The sequence below is a fragment of the Corvus cornix genome, chromosome 5 (genome assembly GCF_000738735.6).
Source record: "Corvus cornix cornix isolate S_Up_H32 chromosome 5, ASM73873v5, whole genome shotgun sequence".
Lineage (NCBI taxonomy): Eukaryota > Metazoa > Chordata > Aves > Passeriformes > Corvidae > Corvus > Corvus cornix.
The window spans coordinates 58302100-58328443 of NC_046335.1; the positions used below are offsets into that span (position 1 = coordinate 58302100).

General features: G+C 41.2%; 1 protein-coding gene and 1 long non-coding RNA gene across 2 annotated transcripts; one reads left to right on the plus strand and one right to left on the minus strand.

Annotated features, from left to right (window-relative positions):
- Positions 1-214: 214 nt before the first annotated feature.
- Positions 215-11185, minus strand: LOC109146373. The gene is made up of 3 exons (XR_002048344.3): positions 10821-11185; positions 9462-9497; positions 215-8069 (listed from the first exon to the last, which is right to left on the minus strand). It is a non-coding gene; the product is annotated as an uncharacterized LOC109146373 (long non-coding RNA).
- On the plus strand, positions 11185-25110 carry CAT (catalase). Its single transcript, XM_039552068.1, has 13 exons — positions 11185-11463; positions 15080-15251; positions 16136-16246; positions 17604-17734; positions 18353-18457; positions 18792-18917; positions 19337-19528; positions 20250-20402; positions 20519-20657; positions 21795-21925; positions 22232-22339; positions 22891-22977; positions 23406-25110. The coding sequence occupies exons 1-13, from the start codon at positions 11398-11400 to the stop codon at positions 23469-23471; spliced, it is 1587 nt and encodes a 528-aa protein (XP_039408002.1). The 5' UTR covers positions 11185-11397; the 3' UTR covers positions 23472-25110.
- Positions 25111-26344: the final 1234 nt, after the last annotated feature.

The following is a 26344-nucleotide window of genomic DNA, read 5'->3' on the forward strand; positions in this document are numbered from 1 at the left end:
GAAGATGCTTCCTACACTTTTTAGAGGCAGGAAATAGGCTCCCTCCCCAGCAGCTATAATGCATTTATTCCATGTTTGTTTTGAAAACATTCTGAAGTAAAAAAGCTAAACTAATCTTGGAAATAATCAATGATATTTTACTAATTTAAAATATAGTGCTCAACAAGCATTGAACATTTATGTCCTGAAAATCGGAGTGTATGGAGACAAGGGGTGACATAAAAATGTTTTTTTTTATTTTTAAGTGCACCAGACAACTGAGCAAGTGTTATAGTAGGCCTTATTTGGAAAAGTTATGGAACTACAAAGATTATGGAACTAGGTTGGATTATTTGCCCAATAAAATGATTGTGATGACAAAGGGTGGAGAAAACTGTCAGAATAAGAAAGATTGAATTAGATTAGATTAGACTAGAATGCCTTAAATTCCTGGGTAAAAACCTGGTACAATATCAGACCGTCTCAAGCACTATCAGAAATCTTATCAGTGAGGGTTGGTGGGGGGAATCATATTTTACCTGGAATCGGATCAAATGAAGGGAATAAAAGAGTATTTACTTCATCACACAGCAATATTCAAGACAAAAGGTTTACAGAAACTTACTGAGGCCTGTTCTCTCACTCCTCCTCTTCTCATTTCACTCCTGCTATTAATTACAATTTTACAGTGCCTGCATTTTCTTCCTTATGCAGGAATCAAACAACCAGAACATTCCAAGAGCCATCAGGCGTTACCAAATAGCGGCAGATAATGATGCTGTTCTTCAGCATTTAGCAGCTTCTAATTTGTAACATCCAGCTATAAAGTTATGGCAGGATAAACTTCCCCAGTCACCCAGATCCTCAGCTCTGATCTAACACCCAGCCTGCCAAGTCTCTGTATGATTAACTACCAGTGTAAAATAACTCTCTGGAGGCACTTGAAATCTCAGATATCTGGTCACAGGATCCTCTGCTAGATCATGTCTGTGTGGAAACCTGCTGCAGTCCTGTGTGCCAAAACACTCACATGTTTGGAAGAAGTTCATGTCAAAATAGCACTTATTACTACTTATTACATTCACTGGCTGTAATATCAACCTGTCTCATGAGGCACTTGATAGAGCAAATTACGTGTATCGATTGCAACGGATATGTGTCATGTTTCCTGAAATAATGTTCATATCCTCAGCTCTCCCCTATTAGCCAGGGACACAGTATTGACAAGGAGATTATCAAGAGTCAATCGGTGTGATTACAAAGCCAATGGAAAGAATAGCCCCAGAGAAAGAATTACAGCTAAATACTGTATTTTTCATAATCCTGAACAGTCAGGAAGTTGCCAAGAAACCAAATGAAGTATTACCCTCTAAGGGTGCTGTAAAGTGGATGTCCCAAAGCTTATCAGGCCGTGCTGAGATCAGTGGTTATTTACAATGGCAAACAGTGCTGAAAAGAATTGAAGACAAATTACAGAGGACATTCAAGGTCAAAACCCACGTCTGCTTTGCCTGGGATCATTCAGAACCTTAGGACAACAGCTGCAGTGTTTGTTGTGTACTGAAATACACCAGTGTAGCAACAGCTTCCTAGCTACTACTCCATCATAATCTACACCGGCTGTGCCTAAATTCTGCTTCCCTCTGGTCGTGCTTAAACCTTTCTTTTCCCACGGAATCCCGAACTTGACAGGATCAGCAGCTTTGCCGTGTCACATAGCCCGCTGCCTCCCTCTTGAGGCCGCAATGCCGCAACAGCGCCGCATTCCAACTGCTCCAGGTTGTCCGTCAAACGTGTGGGAGCTCCAAAACTACCAAAATGAGGGATGCTCGGGGGGAAGATGAGCGAAGAGCCGTGTGAACAAGGGCTGTCTGGCGCTCCTCGTGGGATGGGGATGTGTGTGAGCTCTGAGGAGGCGCTGCCGACGTGGCCCAGGTGATCGTGTCCCCACGGTGTGACACCGTCACAAGCTCCTCGCCTCACCGAGGGACCAGCATGTGCAGCACCTCACTCACCTAACTGCTTGGAAGAGCTGCAGGATGCCCAGAGTAACATCCCGACCTTTCTATTTCTAAAACTCACAACAGAAATCTGCTTTCTTTCCTCATCCTTAGCCTGAAGCCTCTGGAAGGGGGAGCACGCCTTTGTCTTCACTGCCAAGACAGACTCAGCGCCGCTGCAGAGATTTTTCCACAAAGGCAAGTGCAGTGTGGTAGTGAAACTTTGCCACTTTCTACCCTGCCCCAAGTGAGGAGTGAATAAAAATCCTTGAGGCTTCAGGTGCCTCACCTTGAATTGGAATATATTCTGTAAAGTTCAAATGTTTGTGGGAAAAAACTACAATGAATCAGTATTTCCAGCAACAAAATAATTACTAAAAAAAGCCAAACGTGTGAGAATAAGGGGGAAACCCATAACAAAACATCTTTAATTGCAGAATTCTCTTTTCACTAAGAACTTCTCACCTTTTACTTCATGACCCCTAATCTTCTTTTCTCTGATTTCTCTGGTACACTCAAGAGTTTCTTCACCCTTTCCACTATACACCAGAAAACTTTGCTTACCTGCATGTAACCTACAAGAGAATGCTATAAAACTTTCAGTTTGAGGTATATTTCACATTGTTTAAATACCTCAGAACCAAGAGCATATAATTCTAATTTAGTTGCCTAAAATTAGGCTGAATTTTTTATAGAGTTACATCTAAAATTTGTAAGTCCTATGTGAAAAATGTGATATAGCTCACCCAGCATGGTCATTAATATTTGCTTTTTTTAGAAAGAAAAACAAGCCAGAAACCCCAGTTTTGTACCACTAGTAGGCCACTAAAACATGAAAGTTTCAGATAGAGGAAAAGTCTTTTTCTCTCAAAGAATCTGTAAAAAAGTTTCAAAGGAATCTTTTTGTTCTATGTAATATTGTAACGGTATTCTAGTATTCACTACTAAATTATATTACCCTTACTAAGAATTTTAGAAACCTTTTTCAGTGAGAAGATTTAATCTCCGTATGTTGGGAGCAGGAATTTGTAGCTGGACATTTATTACCAAATGAGTGTAGTAATGAAGGGAAACTTTCTGAGTGAACATGTTGGTCAGAAGGTACCTTCGATAATGCACTGGTCACACTTTTCCAGCATGCTCCTTCCCAGTTTTTATGTGAGTGAACAATCTTTTGCCATCTCACCCATCTTGTGAAGATGCAGAATGTGTATCCCGCCATGGTTTTCCTGCAGCAGAAGAGCAGGCAGACTTCCAACCTCAAAAAGTAAAATCCTGGGAAAAAAAACATTAGGGAAACTATCCCATCCTATGGTTTCAAATCTAATTGTCAGCTCAGTACAGGCACACATTGTTAATTAGCACTGTTGGCTCAGGAACCACCTCGTCAACGTGCAGCCTGGATAAACATAACGCCATCCACCTCCTTGGATCCCTAATTCCAGTTGTGACACAGGGCTGCTTGTTATCACATATCCCAGGAATATTTTTCCAACAAGGAGGCGGCTGACACAGGCCAATTTGTTATTGCCACTCAGGATGAAACACATGCTGGAAGCAATGGGGAGATAATGACCCACTCCCTTTTTGTCCCCCCTGCCTGTGTCATTGGGAAGGCATTCCCGGGACACCTCACCTGTGGTGGAAGTGTCAGAGTGCTCTGTAGTGTTCTGTGCATTGCACAGCCAGTAACCGATCCCCAAAATATATAGGAACAGTCTGGATGATTCAGTAAAAGGGGGCTGGTGCCAGGAGCCATCAGCAGTCAATAAAACAGTGAGTCAGAAATGTATCAGAAGGTGGCAAAAGGATTAAATGAAATGAAGAATGGAGGGCGGATATTGTAGGATAAGTCATTATGGATCACAGCAAAACCTCCCCGTTCAAATATAGCAAAATAGAGGGGGATAGACCCAGGTCTGCCTCCAGGCCACAGGGGAATACTTACAGTTAATTGTCAAGTACAGTGGGATAGGAAATACTGGTTGCAATCCCTGTGAGTGGTGGAGAGGAAAAGGAGGAAACCATCGTGGTGGAAGAAGACAGTGAAAAGCCTCAGGAATCTGTCATGCAGGCAGAAAATCAAGATATCTCAGCCTTCCGTATCTTGAAAACTATTTTCAGTTTCAGGAATGTGTATGGATAAAAACACCAAAAGGAAGAGGGATTAGCACACTGTGAAAACAAGTAAAGAACTTCCTTACCATACTAACAGCAAAAGAAAAGGTAAAAAAAAAAGAACTTTCTCCAATAATATGATAACCAGAGGACTACTGAAAAAGAGTTGTTTTCACTCTGGGGGAATCAAAAGTAGTTGGTGGTCAAAACTAGGCCTAATTTCCATGCCTAATATGATGTAGCACTCTTTCTTGTGGCTGTAAAAATTTATCCAACATTTTTAGACTAGAAATATTGAAAAAATGAAGTGCAAAAATGTGTATTCCTCTTCAAATTGTTTGGAAGTCCCCCCTATAGGTCAAGACCCAATTGTACTGTTCAACCACTGCCCTCAATCCAAGGAAAATAGGAAATGCACATAACCAAAGCTGGGTAGGAATGCTGATAGATCCCCGTAGATCTGTGCAGGAGGGTTTAGTGTGTTTATAAGTTTGGTGGTTTGGAAGTTATGATCTGTATCTCATTTTTATCCCTACATCATAGGTTTCTTGGCAGTGCAAAGGGCTTGCAAACCTCTCGTAAATATCTTATAAATGTGCAGCCAGGGTGCAGGCAGCAATTAGGAGCTGGAAAGAAACATGTCAATTAACCTGGTAGCTTAGTGTCGCTCTCCAGGGGGAAAAAAACCAAAACACACTAATAATTTGTTACATTTTCCATGATAGGTCAAAAGAATTATTTTAGCAACTTCTGTAAAGAAGATTAACATTTTAGAAACACAGCTCTTAAACAGATAAAAAGCTGACAATCTTTAGGATGTCTAAAACTGAAGTCAATGTCTAACTAAATGCCGTAAAGACTTTGTAGTTATGGAATTATTCTGCCTTTTTTAAAGTATATTTCAAGCTTCCATAATTCCAACTTACCTTTTTGAGGCAATGAATTTTCTGTGAACAGAAAAATGAGGTCAAATGTACAGAAGAGAACTTTGGCTTAAAGAGCAGAAAAAAATTCTGTTGTTTGTTTTCCACACACCTACCTGTGGTCACAACAGCCAAGGGCTTGTCCAGGACTTTAATTGAGAAGCAGGTCCCTGGCAAGTGTGTACATGTTAAACAAAACAGTGGCCATCTTTGCAACCCATAATGATATAGAACCAGGCAGTGTGAAAAATTGCTTTTAGGCAACAACAACTCACAAGCTGACAGCTGGGGCAAAGGGCACCAGCAAACTGCTGGCCAGATGGCAGGCACTGGTCTGGATCAATTAGTCCAGGCTGGAAGAGTTATTTTATATTTATGTAATATGCTACTAACCCCAGGGTTTTTTGTAGGCTTTCATGTTGTCAGAATGAAGATGGTTAAGCAGGTGGTTTGCTTTTTGCCACTCTCCCATCCTTAGATGTCTCCCATTATGATGGAAAATAGACTGAGAATGGCGGCTACTTCGAGTGAAAAAAAAAAGGCTAAAATATTCACATCAAAATACAAACAGATTTCAAAGGTACTGAAACTCCTATCAATTCCAGCAATAGTAATTAGTGTGCTGGTGCCCTAGGATTAATTATTCCCTGGGTTCTATTTGCCACCATCTCAAGGGACAAACCTCAATGGCTGTTATTGCTCTTAAACAAGGCTCCTCAAGAGACAGCTACATCCATCTTCTGCAATAAAGCAGATTTTAAAAACTCCTTTATTTCACAATCATTATCTTTAAAAAATCAGTTATGTTTAGCATCTATTGATCAGCTAGAGACACTGGAAATGAATCAATTTAAATATTTTAAAGTGTGTGTGTATTTTGAGGACAAAAAAAAGTGAAAGAGAAAACATATTAAACTACATTTGGATTATGAACGCCTAGAAAATGCTATTTTAATGGGATCTTGCAGGCTGTCTCTACACTGGGAATTTGCAGCAATACCCTGGGAACCATTCCCTGGGAACCTGAGCCATCCAGTCAGCAGAGTGGATTATTACACATGTGGTGGAGTGCTTGCTGATGCTCTGGAACACAAACACCATGTGTGCCTGCCACTGTTGTGGCGTGCACGGTGAGGGCCGTGGATGCCCTCTGCTTGCAGGGCGTCCCATCTTTCCCAACTCACTGAAACAGCCTTTCTCAGGACACCCAAACACCATTGGCTGCCTGACTCAAATCTCTCAGTTGTGCCTTGGGGAGTAGATCAAGTGTGGAGAATTTCTACCTCCTTGCCTATTGGTTTCAAAGACAGTGACATTTCCTCTCTTAGCACCTCACAAATCTGTTCGTTTGCCTTTCCTTGTTTCCCAGCATCCATATTTGCTGTGGTTACCACAAATCCATCTGGTTTGTTGTCATTCCACTGGCTGCTGTGTTTGTTGTTTTTTCCCTGTAAGCTGCCTATGATGATATTTTATTTTCCAGTCAGCACCATATTCACAAGGAAATTCAGAAATGACCGCTATAAAGAGCAAATTTTAACATTGTTTCCGTACCAAAACTAACTGAAATTTGAGGTATGAGCCATGCTGAAATCCATCATCACCAGTGTTAATGAATTTTATCAATAGTCTCCATGTGTCAGCCTAGAGCCAACTGATGCATTTAGATACACATGTATCTCCAAAATTTTCAAAGGCATGTATCTGATTTTTCCTGGCAATAAGAGCCCGATTCTCCAGTCCTGCTGGGCAAACAACATTTTAAATTGCCTTTCATTTCCTGCAAATTCAAGCTCAGTTTGTTTAGGATTCCCTTCTTTCTGTGGAATTGGAACCCATGAAATGACACCTATTGTATCAAGGTATCTCTTGGATCAAACATCTATATTTATACATGCAAACATCCAGCATGCTAATTAAGCATTTGACTAACTTAAAGAACATGTGACTAAGTCATACTGGTGGTTGACCCATTTAAAAGCTTAAGAGCTTCTGATTGTAACAACAGAATAAAATATGGCTGTGTTGAGCTTTAAATCTTTTCTTAAGCAGAATGAAGCTTTAATGGGCAAAACCAGGTTCCAAAACGGAGGTTTTATTAACTGCCACTGGGTAGATGCTTCAGACAATGCTGCTAATAACACAGAGAACAAATGGAGAAAAACACTCATGCGGGTGCTCTAACTTGAAAGGAAATCAAATCTGCATTAACCAAAGAAAACTGTGTGTCTCTGATGTGGAATCATCTTAATGATGATGTTTTGGGGAGTAAAAACACAGAACTGAGGTATCCAGGATGCTAAAGATGTTTGAATACCCCACTACCTGAAAAGTGCTGTATTTCTTACTCTATTTTTGTTCCTTCACTGATCTCAAGGAGTAGATTGCAGCTGTTTTTCCAGCACTAAATATGCAACACAACTTCTTCATAATGATGATCACGAGTACTGTTTATGAAAAGCAATACATTATTAGAAACAATTAATATAGATTAATTAAATTCTCGTTTTGGTAAAAAAGGACTAGGTCTAGGACCACTGGCATTTACTAACCCCATGCAAACCACAAAGGCTGAAGACAACTGCTCCAAAATCACTGAAGTCATTCTCATCTATGGAGAATGAGAGAGGCAAAGAAAAACATGTTTGAAACATACAAATTATTAATATTATAACACACTCTTCTATATTTGAGGCTAATTTTTTTTTTTCTAGTAGTTTAAATTGAGACCTTGCCCTAATTACTACAGCAGAAGATGGTGGAAAATTATGAATACAAGGTAAGGTTTCCCTTCTGCGTTTTCTTGATTTTTTTCTACATGATTTTTTCAAATTTTCTATGCATCTCAGTATCTCACTGTGTCCAATGACAGTCCAATGTGCTATTTCCCACAAAATCCAGATTTTATTCCCTCCCCTAGGGAGGAATTACCTTTACTATTACCTTTTCCACTCGTGTTGTCCCCTCAGTGATCCCTTTAAGCCCACCTCTTCTGAAGATGCTGAAGATGTATTTCAGTGTTTTCCATGTTTTCCATTAGATCCAGTGACTGAAAACACAACATTAAAAAGGCTACATACAGTGCAAGTAGAGGTTGGCTGACCTTTCACAGCATGAACTTCGTGTCTGTGTAATTGCCAGGCTGAGATACAAAATTGCCCTGGGTGTGTGTTGGGAATCAGCACAGGCAGATTGTTGTTTATCACATTAAAATGGACATTTATCTGTTGTTTCTATTCAAAAATCTCTGCTTTCTTTCTAAAATATAATAGCAACCTACTTCTTCTGCCTGTAGTTGCCATACCTACCCCTCAATCCTCTGTCATGTTACTGTTCTTTGTTGCTCTTTCCATGCTTTTTCTGTGCCCTGATGTTTACAGCAGGCATGACAGCAGAAGGATGAGTGGAAGAGGCTCCTGAGCTACTCCAAATATACAAATATTGGATATTTATAAAGGCCAATTACTATTTCAGGTCTTGAGAATAGATTCATTATATTACTTCGTACCTGGTCCACATGCAGTAGCTGAATTTGCTTTGTGACTGAAAATATACTCAGTAATATCAATTATATTTTTAGTATGTGAGCCTGAACCAGAGTTTTTATGTTTTTCTGACCTTATTCCTTGCGGCTCAGGGTAGGAAATGTATCCAAGCCTCATCTCTAGGTACATAATCTGGATCCTCTGGAAGACACAACACCTTTAGTAGAAGGGTCAGTAAGTCTCCCAGTGCTCTGCTAAGTGTTCTCATCGATAATCAGTTTAATTAAGAAGTGAGCACACTCTCTGATCTTTTCTTTTTAAAGGTCACTTTGTCCCCCATGCTCTGTGCTGGAGTTAAATGCTTTGGCTCTGTAGCAGAGGCACTCAGAGTGCACAGGTGTTGTAGGGAGCATGGGAACATTTGTAACTCTGATTTTATCACAAGCAGGAAGTAGGGACAGAGGCAGCCAGAGAGGGCTGAGAGATGTAGGATGAAAGCTTGGGGTGCCTGTGGAACTTAATTAGTGAAAAAACAGGCACTGCTGACCTGCTACTCAACCAATTCTCGATCTTCCCTTGGGTGTAGATCACTGAGCTATGTGTAAACTTTATTTACAGCACAATCATGTGTGTGACACTGACCTTGTAGTTTGTGTTTAAACTCACTTTAAATACAACAAAACACAAATAGCAAAGCACTCTGTCTTTTAATCTCCCCAAATCTTAATTAAGGGCAAAGTGTGGTTTGGATCATGCCTCAGAAAGTCATGTGGCAGCGGAGAACCAGTCTTGCCAGGTAAATAAAGATGATTAATTTGGAATTGCTTGAAGTTTGTTTACCTAATGCAGATACATAACAGGAGGCTCACACAGGCAAATAAGGTGCCGCAGGAAACAAATATCAAGATAGGAGAGAGGGAAAAAGGAAACAAATGAAGACACCCACAGCCAGATACCTGTGGAATTCAAACCAGCATCCACTGTTCTTTTCCCTGAAAAGACATAAAATTAGAGCAAGATGAGAGACAAAAGTATTGGTGTCACACTGAGCTTTGTGTGTGACCTTTCTTATGAAATGCAGTCACTTGGTTTTAGTTAAGCTAAAGTGCAAACACTGCTTGCGATATGTGCCACTGGTGTTGCCACCTGCTCTCCCCTGGGTTTTATTTTGGGTTTTGCATATTTTCTTGGCCAATATTTAATCTCTTCTTGTTTGTTTGTTTGTTTTATGCAGGCATACATGTAGGTATATGCACATATATCCTTTCTTTTAGCATATAATAAGGGTTGATAGGAAAGAGAAGAAGTTTTTGCAAGTTACTCTTACTTTGAAACAGACTGGTGACCAGCGAGTTTATCTAAACATGTTGGCCTGCTTAACATTTAAAGTGTTAAACTTTAAAGGAAAAGCAAATATTAACTGTTCATGAAAATGTCCACATTTCCCCCAATTTGCTGGTTAAGCAAACTGAAACAGCAATTACTGATTAAAAAAAAACTGTGTGTGGGCAATCCTAATATTAAATCTAGGCGTGGTAGGTGTAGCCTGATGATGTATATTTTGTGTAAAAATATGAGAAACATAGGTGATCTTCCTTGCTCTTCTTCATGATGTTGGTTATCATGTTGAAGAAGAAAAGATTATGAGGCTTCAAGACATGAAAGAATGTCCCAATAAAGGGTGAAGCAGAAAAAAAAGTTTGCTGTTCTTAGTTCTGAGGAAAAGGAATAGAACTAGGGATATTCCCTGTACAGTACAGACCTGAATTTGAGAGCTGTAACCCTCTAATCCATAATAACACATACTAGATAAAGCAATTGTCTACTTGAAATAATGAGTTAGACTATTCTTTGTATCTATTCAGAGAAAGAATGTAGGTATAATCTTGCAGTTGAGGAGTTTAAGATGGATTATTCGTGTTGTTCAAAGGTTTTACCTCAGAAATAAGAAAGATAACCAGCTTTTTACCACTTTTATCATCCACAGCACATGTATTAGGCACCAAGCCAGGGACCTCCTGCAGTATTATCAAAACTACAGATGTCATCTTTACTCATAATTTGTAAGTATAACCACATAATTCAGAAGTGGATGGGTTTTTAAGGTTAAAAATTCCCGTCTCCAAAGAAATGCTAGTTACTATTGAGCGCATATGAATTATGACCGAAGTTAACTAATCACCTGTACCCCATTTCAGGCACCAATACAAGAATGAGCCTGTATATAGTTACACGCTAATATAATTTATATAGTTATACACTGGTCACTTTGATTTTTGCGATTTAAAGACATCTTTTTCCCCACTGAAACAAACCCTGCCTCAGAAGCTCCGTAAGTACGTGCAGTTTTCACAGTGCCGAGCCTGTAACTTCGTCTGTCACTGAACAACGCCTCCACCATCAGCAGCTTTAGAAAGCTCCGGCATCTCAGCAGCTTTAGAAAGCTCCGGCATCCCAACAATGGAATTACAGCCAAAAAATCCCTTTCGCAGCGCCATACGGGTTAATTTCCTTGGAACTGCAAAGGAACGCGACAGCGCCGCCGGCCCCCGTCCCCACAGCGTGAGAAGTGGGCGGGGCCTCACCACGCCTGATTGACGTGCCCTTAGACCAATCGGAACTCGCGGTGGCCCCTGGCCACGGTCCTATTGGCCGAGGAGGTAGCGGGGCGGGCGGGCGCAGGCGGGAGCCGGGGCTGTAGTGGCGGTGCCTCCCGCTACCCGTGGGTGCTGCGGGCGGGACGCGGTCGCAGCGCGGGGTCCCTCGGGGTGACAGCGTGACCGGGCCACGGCCTGACCTCCCCGCCGCTGCCTCCTCACCGGGAGCGAACACAGCCCCTCCCGCTTCCCCGCGCGCCGCCCTTCCTGCCTCGGGGGTCGCCGGAGATTGCAAATGGCTGACGGGCGGGACGACGCCGCGGACCAGCTGAAGCAGTGGAAGAACCACCGGGGCTCCCAGGTACCCGCCGGGCATCCCCGGTACCCCCGCGCCTCGCACCGCGAAGGGAGCGGGGAGCCTCGGCGCCGGAGAGCGCAGAGCCCCGCAGGGTTCCGCGGGATGCGGCGCTCCGAGAGCCCGGGCGTCCCCGGACCGGCGGCGGAGGGCGAGGCGCCCTGGCCCCGTCCCGGCCTCGCCCCCACGGCTTGGAGCTGTGCCCGGGAGCACCGAGGCACGGAGGGATGGAGGCTGCCAGCTGGCCCGGAGCGACAAGGGGCGGTCAGCGCTGCCTGGCCCTGGCTGCTCCTGCTCCTTCTCCTTTTAGGCAGCAGTGGGGCTGCGCCCAAGCCGCGGGTCCGCGGGCAGGGATGGACGGTGGTGATTTGTTTCCGTCTTAAATCAGAAGTGTGCGGTTCGGTTTGCTGCCACGGCGGTAGAGCCCTGTGAAAATGTAGCGAGGGAGTAAAAGAAAGGATAAAGTACGTTCAGCAGGGTGTGCAGGGCCAGGAGTTGGACTCGATGGTCCTTGTGGCTCCCTTCCAACTCAGCATATACTGCATGGACTTGCTGACCAAAATGAAGTGAATTTTTTAGGAAGAAATTCTTCCCTGTGAGGGTGGTGAGACCCTGGCAGAGTTTTCCCAGAGAAGCCGTGGCTGCCCCATCCCTGGAAGTGTCCACGGCCAGGCTGGATGGGGCTTGGAGCTACCTGGAATAGTAGAAGGTGTCCCTGCCCATGGCAAGGGGGATGGAATTCAATGACCTTGAAGGTCCCTTCCAACCCAAACCATTCCATGAGTCCATGAAGTGGGTTGGGACAAGTAGTTGACTGAAATCGTAAGGGCATGTAATCAACAGCATGGCACTCCGTCATCTGAAGATGTAGAATAGACCCCAAAATATTCGAGTTAATGTATAAATGTTGCAAGAGTTGAGTTCCCTTCTCCTTCATCAAATCACTGTGACAGTTTCCACATGTAGCTTCTGACAGAAACGTGTATTTGCCACTAAATAGGCTTTCTGCTGGTTTTAAGTGGCAGTCTTACAAGAGGCAAGTGGATGCCTCAGTTCACCCGTCTGTAGCTGTTAAGTCATCTTAATTTTATTTTTTTTCTCTATGTTCTCAAAGGTACAGTGTGAAAACTACCTGATGACTTGGGACTCCATCACGTCCTAGCGTGTGTCATAATAGTTCCTTTTTTATCCATGAGTAATTCTTTTTGTAGGGATGTCGGCTTTTCTGTAGGAAAGCAGTATTTGAAAAGAGGCCAAGGTTAATTTGGAGATTGGGAGGCAGCCCAAAGTCTGTGTTGCATAAGGAGTCATGAGACTTTAAGGTAGAAAGTAGGGAGGACTTATTAGAATTTTAAAGTGAGCTGTATAAGGTACAAAGTATCAGTAATGCCTGGAAGTGTGTACTTTGATGTGTGCTGTTTACCACAGCAGTGACTAAAATTCTCCTGGCTTTGCTTCCCTTCGTTCTGTCATGCCAGGTTGGTGCTGTAATGAAATACAGATTCAAAAGTTCTTATCTGTCAAGGTTTGGACTGTGTGCAGCTCCCAACCATGTGAAAACACAGTCATCAAACTCAGGTCCAAAAGTAGTATGAGAATTCTTCTTTAAACTATGCTGTTGTTTTTTTTTTACTTCTCTGGAAATTCCTTTGTGTGCCGCACATAACATTATCCTGAAACTGAAGTGAGTATCTCCTACCATTAAATAAATGAATATTCTTTACTTCTAACGTGAACACTAGAAAGTCTGCGTACACAGGAGAGACTGAACAGCCACAAAGCTGTTAATTTTTTTATAGTCTTAATGTCAACAAGTTGTGGTTTTAGCAACTGCTTCTGGTGGCCTTAAATGTTGGCATTATAGAATAGTCTTGCCTGTAATAAATAAGCAGTGGAAAATATACTGAGAACAATTTCTACTCTTGCATATTTCCTATGACAGACTATAGATAACCTTTTGATTTCAGCAGACTTTTTTTGACTTAAAATACCAATTTAGCTTTATTTACAGTAACTTTCCTGTAAGTTTCTGAACATCGTGTTCATGTTTGTAACCAGTTACACATTGTCTTTTAAAATGTTTGTACAGATTGCAGTGTGGGTGAGGATTCCAGGCATCCCAAAGGACTTGGGTTTATGCTTAAAGCTTTATGCTAATGAAGTGGTGAAGGAAGAATAAAGAACTTGGCTATTTTGGGAATTCAAGCCAGCTGGAGTAGTGTGTGTTGCACATTACTAGGAACACAGTGGAAATGCACTTATCCTGTCAAATGTCTTTTATGTGGTTATTCGTGGACCTGAGTGAAACGAAGGTGTCAGGAACTCCCTGTGTTCTCTGCCTCATCCAGAGCTCTGGGCATGGATGTGAATAATTGTTCTTTCCCTGCTTTGTGGGTTGCCTCTTGGGGGGGAAAAATGTCTTCTATCAGGTGGGAATTTTATCTGTTTGCAGTAATTAACCCCTTAAAGCAGAACTTAGTGTAAGAATTGCAACCCCATGAAGTCGCTGTTAGAGTAGTAAAGGCTTTTCTCATTAAGAATTGCTTCTTCCTTCTCTCCATCATCCCTTTTCATTTCTAGAACTTTAAAAGGAGGAGAACTAATCAGGAGGGGCTGAGGGAGTTTGTGCTAGCGTGGCTCAGGTGTGTGGAGGCTTCAGGTAGGATGGTATGGATAGAGAGCCCATATGGAATTATGTCAGTTTAGTGCAACGTGTGGTGGATTTATTTTTAGCTGCTTGTAATCTGTGACTGCTATTTGAGCTTGCCCTGGTGCAAATTTTTTCTTTATTTACTTCATTTTTTTTCCCTTTGTCCTTACTCGTTTTCTGTTCTTCTAAGTCCTTCACAAACAACTGGCCCCTAACAATAAGTGTACTCCAGGAAAAACTGATGTACCTTTCTCAGTACATTTTCTCCAGCACCCAGTAAAATAGGAATATTGCCTTAGAGGAGCATAGAACCCCACATGTGATGCAGATAAAGTCTTTTCTACTGGAATCTTTTTAAGAGAAAGTAGGAGTACACTCAATTATAGTGCAGGTGTTTCTTGAAGTTGCAGGACATTTCCTGGCAGTAGAGCTTCTTAGGGTTTGTGTTCATCTTAGTCCTTCCGTGGTCCAGGAGTCTAAAATGATGATTCCTCAGGTGTTCCTATTTCTCTTATTTTCCACAGCTCTTCCAGACCAACAGTAATCATGGAAACCCCCTTTTGGTCTGGCTGGAGCTCTTTCCTTATGCCTCTGCCCTGTGCTGACATTACTTCTTCCTCTCCTTTCTCCTTTATTTTCTAGCAGCTGCTCCTTTTTTGTGTTTTTTTTTCTATCCCATATTTTTCTTGAAGCAAGATCAGTAGTCTGAAGAAGAAATATTTTTGAACCATGGAAAACATTCCTGGATTTTCATGAGTTGAACTCCCCTTGTTAAATTGCACTAAACCTAGCTCTGTGGTTTAGGTAAACGTCTGTATTTGCTGTAACTTCCTGCAGAATCTGAAGTCATTTTGCCACTTCTTGCTGATCTGTTCGTGACATGTAATGGGTGAACAGTCATGCACATTGTGTGCCTCAGATCCAGAGGGTTTTTAAGATCTGGTGTTGCTAGTGTCTTTCTCTTGATTTCAGAAACCAGATGTCCTGACCACCGGTGCTGGGAACCCCATTGGGGATAAGCTGAATATCCTGACAGTGGGGCCACGTGGACCTCTTCTTGTCCAAGATGTTGTTTTCACTGATGAGATGGCTCACTTTGACAGAGAGAGGATTCCTGAGAGAGTCGTGCATGCAAAAGGGGCAGGTATGTTTAAAATGACATATTTTCTCTCTGTGGAATTAGACTTCGAGAGCTTTTGAGTTAACATGTAGATTGTGGCACATAAATTACATTGTTATCTATAATTTAGTGTTACCAGCTATAATAAATCTATATAAACAACAGTGGTAAGGCCTGGTTTAAAAGAACTCAGTGCCAAAACTTAAAGCATTGAAAAATTGTTTACAAAAATGAGAGAAAATGTGGTTATAGCCCTTCAATTATTACTGTATTTGCTGTAGTCTCTGCTTCCTCTGTCTGTTCCTCCCCATTTATATTCAATGTTGTTTGCATGTTATTTAATAGAGAACTTGGTTTCGTCTTCTAATTTATGTCTGCAAAGCAAGCTGATGATCTAATATTTAAATTAAAAAAACCTAAACCTTTAAAAAACTATTACTGGTCTTACTAAGGTGGAATTAGTACCTTGATTTTTGTTACGCATTGCCCTAGAAGGAGCAAACGTGGGGCTGTATTTAAAATGTGAAAGTACATGGGAAAAGTTCCTCTGTGGGGGTGGGAAGGGTTCTGTTGCTTCACCCAGCTTACAGGTGCACCAAAAATTCTGCAACACATAGCAGCATTAAAGAAATACCTGCCTTGCTCCCAGATAAATGCACAGATCTTGGCAGAAGAGCATCTTCTGTGCTGCTGCTGGGAGCTGCTGACAGTCAGTTCAGGAGGAGAGAGTGAGCCAAGAGTTTGTGTTAAATCAGTTCATTTTTGGGCAAGTAAGTGGAGTGTTTAGAGCATTGTTTAAACGGATGTATTTCCATGTGTCCCTGTGACTTGAAGTTGTATGTTAACAGACAGGCTCTGAGTGGAAGGAAGGTGCCTAGATCTCACACTTTGAACTTGCTGTTCTTCAGGAGCCTTTGGCTATTTTGAAGTCACTCATGATATCACCCAGTATTGTAAGGCAAAAGTGTTTGAGCACATTGGGAAAAGGACTCCGCTTGCCATCCGCTTCTCCACTGTTGGTAAGGCTCTGAATTCACTTCGTGTCTCTTACATGTGTGCCCTGACAGCAGTGTTTGCATTGTGGGGCACTTAAGGGTGTTTGAAATGCCTTCTTCCAGTCAGTTCCTCTTCTCTGAAATTCACTTACATGGAAGACCTTAGGCAGCTTTTGCCCTGTTCTGTCAGAGCTCTCTGGAGACACTTTCCTGTCTAAAATGTGAGAGGGAGGGCAGCCTGAGCTGGTTTTTTCTGACAGAAAGCTTGCTTTGTTTCTAGTTGGGTCACAATCAACACTTGCAAGTGAAATACCTATAATTTCTTATGCTGCAGGAATGTTTTGGGGATGAATGATGTAACCTAAATACTGGGCAAAGGAAAATAAACAATCTTCCATAAATAAACTCTGGTTTCTTAAAGACTGGAATGCACAAATCAGCAAAATCTTAAATGCTGTTAGTTGAAGCTAATTGTGATCAATAGCTTGTCTGATAGAAAAATTACAATTCATGATGTGTATGTTTTTAAAAGAAAAGAAATCCTAATGAGGATTCAGTTCTGGAAGTATTGGAGAGAAAAAAGTAGTCCAGCAAGGCTTCAGGGAGCTGCTGGTTTTGGCCTATTGGCTGTTTCCAGTGTTAAATCCCTTAGGATTTAGGGGGTCCTGAGTGTTGTACGGGGTAAGGCCATGGAGTTGAGTTTGAAATATGGACTGCTGCTGGAGCAGGTTGTTGCATCCTTCCCTTCCCTTTCCCTGCCCTGTTTGGACACGTTTCCTCCCTGCTGTTCTGGAATACACAAGGTTTTTTAACGAGAGAATGAGCGTCCTCCTGATTTCATCACAATTCAGCATTAGCTGTTCTGAGCACTTCTGGAACACTTCTGCTCAGGTGTTGTGCTAGGTGCTTGTGCTCTGGTTTAAATTCCCATTGGAAATCCTATCCTGGGTGAAGCAGAAGGAATTAAAAGGATTACAACTCTTCCACAGTTTTTTTATTAGGCACACTGGTTAGGTTGCTATCTTCCAAATGAGAGCTTTCCCACTGGGATTTGGTGCACAGAAACAAATGTGGGTTTAGATGATTCAGCCTTATGATCTGATGATGTCTCTCTCAGTGATAATGCGAATTCCACTCTTAATTGGTTCAAGTGGATATACTTGTTTTTTCCTTCTTTTAACTGCGGCCTGAATGCTTGGCTGGGTTCACACTTTAAAAACTCACAGTGCCTGAAATACTGCTGAAAATATTCCTAAATTTCCTTGGTGTAGAAGAGACTGCAGTAAACCCTGCCCTTTTAGGTTTTTATGGCCTATTTTCAGGTTATATTTATATATGTTTCCTATCCTAATATTTCTCTATGTTTCTGTATTTCTCCAAGCTGGAGAATCTGGCTCAGCTGACACGGTTCGTGACCCCCGAGGCTTTGCCATGAAATTCTACACGGAAGATGGGAATTGGGATCTTGTGGGAAACAACACTCCCATCTTCTTTATTCGGGATGCAATGTTGGTGAGTAAGCACCAGAGGTGAGGGTGCTTTGTCAAAGAGTCCAAAAATTCCTTCACATCTTGTTCTGGCTTCTCTCAAAAGCAAAAGCTGCTGTTCTGACACACTCAAAATTTTGTTGTCAGATGTAACGTTTGTTCTTAAACAAAAGCAAATTAAAGAACTAAAGCTTGATAACTTACATGGTTTCATATTTTTCACTTGAACTTCTCACTTTAAAGGCTTCTTGCCAATTCTTTTTATTAAATCTGTGGTTTTTTTGGTTTTTGGCATAAGTTTAACAGCACTTGGTAGAGAGGCTTTCCTTGAGTGCAGGAGTTCTGCACAGGTATTTTATAGTATCTCTGTATTCATTTATGAGTCACATAAATACAGATAAACAAATCTGAACAGTTTTATCTCTCACCTTATCAACCACAAAATGAAAGCATTCTTTACCTCTGTTTATTCTAATTGTGAATGTTTGACATTACCCTAATTTCACTGGTCTGTGAATTAATTTGTTTGCGGAAAGGATATGGCAGTAGAAGATTTGGGGTTTTTTTCCAGTGATCTTACAGCTTTGTCTTTAATTTCTTTTTTTTCCCCCCCTTTTTCCTCTTCCACTTCTGGACACATTAGTTTCCATCCTTCATCCATAGCCAAAAGAGGAACCCTCAGACTCATCTGAAGGATCCAGACATGGTGTGGGACTTCTGGAGTCTTCGCCCTGAGTCTTTGCATCAAGTAGGCTTCTCCTGTGACTTTATTTTGTATGATTAAGAAAATCATGTTATGACAGCAGGTTTTTAAATCCTTCTTTTCCATGTTTGATCTAGAAGCCTACGTAGTCTTACTTTTATTTAAATATAATTTTAAATGGTCCATGCTTACCTATGCTTACAGGGGAAATCAGTTTTATTTCATTAACACTTGAAGTAGAAATTCCTCAAGGAATTCCTGGCAACATTAACATAGCTCCCAGTGATGCAGATTAATGAAATAAACAAACTTAGTGTGGAATGAAGACTTTCTCCTTGATCTGCTGAACCTGTTAATAGTGTTTGATCCTTCTCTTCAGGTGTCTTTCCTGTTCAGTGATCGTGGCATTCCCGATGGCTATCGCCACATGAATGGATATGGATCACACACTTTCAAACTGGTTAATGCTGAGGGAAGAGCAGTTTACTGCAAATTCCATGCCAAGGTATTGGTCTTTTTATTATTATTATTATTATTATTGGAGCTATACATCATATTGGATGAAAACCAATGTGTGACTTTTCAGGTTTAATTCAGGCTTAAAGATGTGTGGAGTCCTTGTTTAGTATCAGTTTCATACCTTTAACCAATAGGAGAGGCATCATTCTTCTTGCTAACACCTGTAATCATTTATAGACTGTAAAAAACTCTTCTTGGGGCATCTGTCTCTTGTTAATGGAGCACTGTCAGTGAACTGATTTTTATCTGGAAGGCAGCTGTTGAATGTACTATAAATCTAAACTCAAGTTATTGGAAGTTAGAACTTGCACAATCTCAGATTATAAATCTTGTTAAAATTCATTCTGATTAATGATTTCTGTAGTACTTCCTGCATGCTATAACTGGTGCTTTTGTTGCTTTTAGACTGACCAGGGCATCAAAAACCTTTCTGTGGAAGAAGCAGGAAGATTGGCTTCTACTGATCCTGATTATGCCATACGGGACCTTTACAATGCCATTGCCAAGGGGGACTATCCTTCATGGTCCTTCTACATTCAGGTTATGACCTTTGAAGAAGCAGAGAAATTCCCATTTAATCCTTTTGATGTGACTAAGGTATGTCTGATACTACTGGGAATATTCAGTTTCAGGTCGTGTTGAAGTGTATTCTTTATTGTAGAGCCACGATGAGCCAGGAATTCTGGAGATGAAATTGTAGTTGTGTTATATCTGATGTTGCTCTTCCTCAGGGAAATATGGATAGAGCTTGATTCCAGGCCTGTAGATCCTGTGGCACTTGAGAAGTGTGATCTCAGATCAGAGTCACACCCTGAGCCTTGCTGGTCTCATTTTGTCCCACTCCCAATAGCTGTTCCTAGGAATGCCTCGTTGAAAGATGCCGACATAAACTTGTAGTGCTCTTTTTTACCTCTGAAGCTGCACTCCCCAAGTGGCTAAAGACCTTTGAGCTTAAAAGTGCAGCTCAGATGGCAAAGAAAAGGCCAGTTAAGCATTTTGGAGTAGCTGAAAACATTTGTGCCACCAGTTCCACCCACGCCCTGCTTCCCTAGGCAGCTTTTCAAGGGCCTGCGGGTATTTCATTCAAGTACTCAAGTGCTGAGATTATGCTGGCATGATGAAATAAGTTACTTAAATACCCTGTATTAATTGCAAAAGGCTTCTTAAAATAAGCCATTTCTCAATGTTTGTTAGGGGAAAAAGAAACTCAGTAATGTATTTTCTCAATTGAGACTTAAATTGTGAATTGTGCCTGGCAGTTACGCTGTATAATACTGTCATAATGTTGATTTTGCTGGATGTGTGTTGTGCCTTACAGGTTTGGCCTCATGGTGACTACCCTCTCATCCCTGTGGGAAAGCTGGTCTTGAACAGGAATCCTGTCAACTACTTTGCAGAGGTGGAACAGATGGCTTATGACCCTAGCAACATGCCCCCTGGAATTGAGCCCAGCCCTGACAAAATGCTGCAGGTAACCCGGAGGTTTGGCCTGAGGAGCACTGGTTACTTTGCTGCTTACGAAAGCTTTGAATTGCCACGCCCCAGTCTTCTACAAGTGGTGGCTAATGTTTGTGATCAATGTTTTAGGGACGCCTCTTCTCCTATCCTGACACCCACAGACACCGCCTGGGCCCCAACTACCTCCAGATCCCTGTGAATTGTCCCTTCAGAGCCAGGGTGGCCAACTACCAGAGGGACGGGCCAATGACTGTTTCTGACAACCAAGGTAGTCAGGAAAACAGCTTTCAATATAATTATTCATATGCATCTTATGTCTTTGGTGACTTTTTCTCTCAACTCTTAACTCCCTTAGCTTCAGAATTTCCAGACATGAGCCTTTAACAGAAAGGGGTTTTGCAGGAGAATGCCTGCAGTGAAATGAGTTATGTCCCTACTTTATGTTCCTTTAAAAACTTCTAGAAACATGCTTGTTAAAGGGCACTTAATTGAAGAAGTTCCAAATTATTATTGATTTGAAATGAAATGTCAGAGAAGTATTTTTACATGAATTAATTACTACCTCTTTGTTTCTACATGCAGGAAAAATCTAATCTAAAAATTACAGAGATGGCCTAATTGTCTTTGAGAAATCTACATTTGCGTTTTTGAAATTTAAAGACTGACTTCCATATGCTCAGTTCACGTCGCTAAACTGCTTTGCTTTCAGATTTCTGAGACTGTGAAAGACAAAAGTGAAAATGCCAAGAGTAGAGCTGTAACTTCCCCTCTGTTGAGCAGCTTCTGTTCTGTCAGGGTTTGCCCAATAGTGGCTCTTTTCCACCTGAGAGTAAACAAGGATGTACTTAAGCTGTGGCTCATGCCAAAATATGTGTTCCTCTGGGCTATGAATTCAGACACTTGCTCAGGGAGGAGAGGGAAATATTTGAAAAACAGGAACTTGAGAGCAGCTGCTCTTGTCCCAGAACAGATAATAAGTTTATTTTTATGCAGTTCCCTAAGTTCATTATGTGTTTAAAATACACCCCCTACACAGGGAAGCATTGTAGTACCTCAGATATGCAAATGACAGTGTGTTTTTATACTGCCTTAGACTTCAACCACGACTTTGTCTATTATAGTTGAGCAATATTGTTGTGAAAGTGGGCAGATTTTCTTATTTCTGAATCAAATCAATAGTCTCTGAGAAAGGCTATGGAAATTCTCTTTGTAGCAAGTGCTGTTAAGTACTGGCTTGAAGGTGCTGACAGAAAAATGCTGTCAACTGTTTTCTTAAAAACTAATCCTAACTGAGTAATTGATTTAAATTCCTCCAAGCAAAGAATGTCCTCTGTCTCCTGACTTTTTTTAAGAGTGCTGCCATCTGATTGATTTGATTTTGGGATTTTTTTTTTTTTCCCCCCAGGTGGTGCCCCAAATTATTACCCAAACAGCTTCACTGGTCCCGAGGATCAGCCCCAGCTCAAGGAGAGCCGCATGTCTGTCTCGGGAGATGTGCAGCGCTTCAACAGTGCCAATGAGGACAATGTGACCCAGGTGGGGGTGTGGAAAGGCTTTGTGCTGCTTGGCACACGTGAGGAGTGTGTAGGGTGTCTATTAGTGTGAGTTCTCACAGAATCTGAAAACCAGATTTTGGGCATCGTTTTGTAGAGACTCTGACTTGTCTTCTTTCCATTAGTGTCTGGAGAAGGAGTTGTTGGCAGGCTTGCCCAAGAAAAACCCTCACATATTGGCTGCCTTTTAAACATTTTGAGTATTTTAAATGTTGCTTGACTAGGAAGTGAAAGCTGTTCTTAGTGACTTTTGGGGATTTCAGAATAAACTCTTTTTTCCAATGGCCAGGTGCGAGAATTCTACCTCAAAGTGCTGAACGAGGAAGAGCGCCAGAGGCTGTGTAGAAACATCGCAGATCATCTGAAGGATGCCCAACTCTTCATTCAGAAACGAGCTGTAGGTGCCCTCTTTGGGGTTTATTCCAGGTTTTCTACCAGTCTAATAACTCTGTCCTAATGGCTTCTGCAAAGGAAGATCAGGAATTCTCTAAAAAGGCTGGATTTTTTTCTCATGCAGGAATTCACATACTTAAATACATGCCTATTTACACAATAGAACATCAATAGATAACATGTTAAAGTAACTTTTACTTCCTGGGGGGAAGAATGGGATAGATGTTGAACATGTGTTTAGCTTGGTGTTTCAAAAATCAGATGACTGCCAGAGTAAGGTTTTGCTCTAAACAAGGAGAAGGCAGTGAGGACCAAGGAGGGATTGGATCCTTCTCCTTCCCAGGGCAACTTTGTTTTAATTGGGAATGAGCTCTGTGTTAGGCAACAGAAATAGTGTTTGAAGATGTTCATAGCTTATGACTGATCAGAATTAAACTTTTCTTCCTTATGATACCTGCTGCTTGTAGCCCAGGAACTATAAAGGATAGTTAAAGGATCCTTTTGAAACAGAGGAGAAAATTCTTGTTGCAATTTCTGTTTTGTCTCCCCGTTCAGGTGAAAAACTTCACTGATGTTCATCCTAAATATGGAGCCTGTATCCAGGCTTTGCTGGACAAATACAATGCTGAGAGTGGGAAAAAGGTATGGTAATGATTTTTGTGGCTGCATTTTGACTGGCTGTGAATTATTTTGGCTTCTCTTGTAAATCCAATGAAGTGAGAAATTGGTCTTGATTGCTGTTTGATTTAAAGGCCAGAAGTCAGTGCTTGTAAAATTGCAAAATAAGGAAGCATCACTCTAATAACAATTAAATGTTGGTTAGCTGCTGAGGTACAAAGACTTTATTTCAGCTGGGGTTTGTAGGGTTTCTGGAAGATAACCGTGATATAAAATGTGGTCAGGTTGATTACCCACTCTTTGTGATGGTAATGAAACATTGCCACAAGCCTTTCCTGGGCTCAGTGCTTGCTCCAAAGAACAATAACTGTTGATTCAAGTTCTCCTTTTTTCCTGAAGTTCTTTACTTTAAATGGAACTTGCTCTGAGTATTGCTGTTGCCTTATTTTCAGGATGTAATTAGGACGTACACACAGTCCACAACCCATATGTCTGTCAAGGAAAGGTCCAACCTGTAAATCTGCCGAGATCTGCTCTGAATTTTGCATCTTTCCACCTGCACAAGAACCTGTCCAACACTTTAATGAATGTAGCAGACTTGGGCCCAAGCACAGGGCTGTTTTACAGGTGTGATTTAGTGAGCTCTCAAGTGCTGTCTGTACTGGAAACCAGGTAACACAAGCTCCAATCCTAGTGCCTTTCCACACTAGTGCTTTACTGCTTGGTAACAACTTATGGGATTTTTAAACAACTCATGATAAGAAATTACCTTCATTTCTAGGAGCAAACAGAAATTTAATTAAAACACTGCTTCATTTTTTTGTTGTTGTTGTAAAACTTTCCTGGCTAAATCACACAGTAGAATTTTTATCAGGACACTGTGATTGCCCTCATGGAGCAACTTGTTAAAAAGCTGATGCTGTTCAGTATTTCTAATAAAATAATTTATCTGTATGTATTTGTAAACACATCCCTTGAATTTCATTTTTGGCCCTCCAGAAATAAAATGATTATGTAGTAGTTTGAGACATACCAACATTTTACTCATTCCTTATGACAGAGATAAAGCTAGCTACAAAGTTTAATCTAAATTTAGTTCAATTTATTCCCAGTATATATTTTAAGATAATCTTTGCTTACTAATGCTGTGTTGGGATATAACTGACATAAGGGAGGTAGCAAAGGGTATTTTCTTACTTCATGCACTGTACAACTAAATTGGTTACACCTTACAGCCCTTTCGGGGTAGGAGAGTAAATTGTTCTTTCTAATCTGTAAGAATTTAAATAGAAAAATACTAACATGCCCAGTGTCTGAGAAATGAACCTTCAGATGCGTGAATATTGAAATTCAAGCTCAAGAACTTCCAAAACTATTCGCAGTGGTTGCTGAAATTGTTATTTTACTGCAATAATCTGCTGTTGCTATTTCTTGATCAAGCCAGGGCTAATTTTCACAGTTGTCCTTTAATTAAAGCAGCATGTTTGTGTGAATGCAGATATCTAGAAAACAAGTCTAAAACCTGGTTTGAGGCATGTTGTAATGTTACCCAGCATCTGCAGTTTTGTTAATCCGTGCAAAAAAATTTGCAACACTTTTATGGGATAATTATTGTCCAAGCTAAATGCAAAGCATTTCAGAGCCCAGCTCCTGCTCTTAACTCAGGCAAATGTACAAAATCCCAATCGTAGCAGTTTGGGGATGATTTGTCAATAATCACCACGTTTCTGGGGCTCTCTTGAGTTGTATTTTGACTGGGATTACTTCCTGATTGAAGTATGAATTCCCAGGAATGATGGCAGGTAAAGAAAAGTAGATACTAAATGCTGTTCCATTAAATTTTGGAGAATGCTACTTGCTCTGCAATTAATTTGTCTATCAACCTATTGTGAAAAATTAGCTGGGGTAGAGGTGCAGTAAAATAATATGAACTGATAACCTACTGTATTCTGGGATTCCATTGGCTTTTTACCTGATCAGGCATGTGGGGTTACAGGACTGGGTGGCAATATTTTGTGCTGGAACAGAAGATCCTAAAGAGTTTTGGAAAAGAGTAAACAAGGCCTGATCTTCTAATTTTGGTTGTGTCTGCTCAGTGATTTATATTGTTGTCTTCTTTTATTTCTGAAATAAATGGAATTGAAAATCTCTTGGCAACATGTCTTCTGTGCAAATGTCTTCAAATAGTTTGTGTTAATCTAGGAAGTTTGTACATCCCTTCATCTGTTTTTCTGGAGATGGTGCAGAAGCTGTAGGTTGGATGTACTTTTTGCAGCTGCCTTTGTTTTCAAAACTCACATTTCAACCCCACAGTTGTGCTTAAATGACTTAAAGTGACCTGTATTCTCTGCTAAACTGGCCATGACAAGTGTTGTACAGAAAACTTGGCTTTTCCCAAAGCTGTGGAGAGCACTAGGCAACACTGGAACAATGATAACGCTATTTCTTCAAATAAATAAGACAATCCCTTTACAGCTCTTTATCATGAGAATAAAAAGACTGTTGACATGACACAACCTCAGTTTTGTTTTGGTGTTCTGTTCAATTAAAATCAACCATTCCTTTGACAGGTTGTTGCAGTATGATTCCAGTCATCTGTAAAGCAGAATTGCTCAACATTTTCTCATTACTTTTATTTTAGATGCACATCTCTAGCAGTGGAATCAGGAGTGAATTTGAAACTAATGTTCAGGAAATTACAGCTTCTCCAGGAGTACCTCTCCTTTTCATGGGCCTTCCTTCCTAGGTTATTTTCCCTTTCCCAAAATATTTGAACTTGAATATCCAGAAACCATGAGCAGATCCCAGAATCACTTTAGTCGAAGTGAGCTGTGCCAAGAGCTGAGGAAGTTCATGGGATTGCTGAATGTTATGTGGGGAGAAAAAGGGTGAGGGAGGTTTGGATCAGACTTTCAGTGCTTCAAAGATGTTGGAAAAAGCCCTGATTTCCTCTTCTGAGTGCAGCTTATTGATGGGAATTGCCTCCTAAGCAGTGTGTGGGTATCCATCATTTCAGCTTCCGGCAAACCAATCACGTTGTCTTGCCAAATATTCCATACCTGTTGCTCACCTTGCAGAAAAAGGCTGTTTGTTCCCTGTTTGGAGATCTGATCCATGCATTCTCACAGGCACGTGAGTCACCGTTTCCTCACAAAGTGTTTTATGAGGGTGGCTCAGGTTTCCAAGGGAGGTGGTGGGTGCCACATCCCTGGAATTGTTCAAATCGAGGTTGGACAGGGCTCTGAGCAACATGGGATACTGGAAAATGTCCCTGTTCACTGCAGGGGTGAGCCCTCTATGCCTCTCTCTGCACTCTGAGTTCAGTTTGCTGTGGGGTTTGGGGCTCAGCCCAGCCCTGCAGAAGTGAATCGATCACTGATGTGCTGTGTGT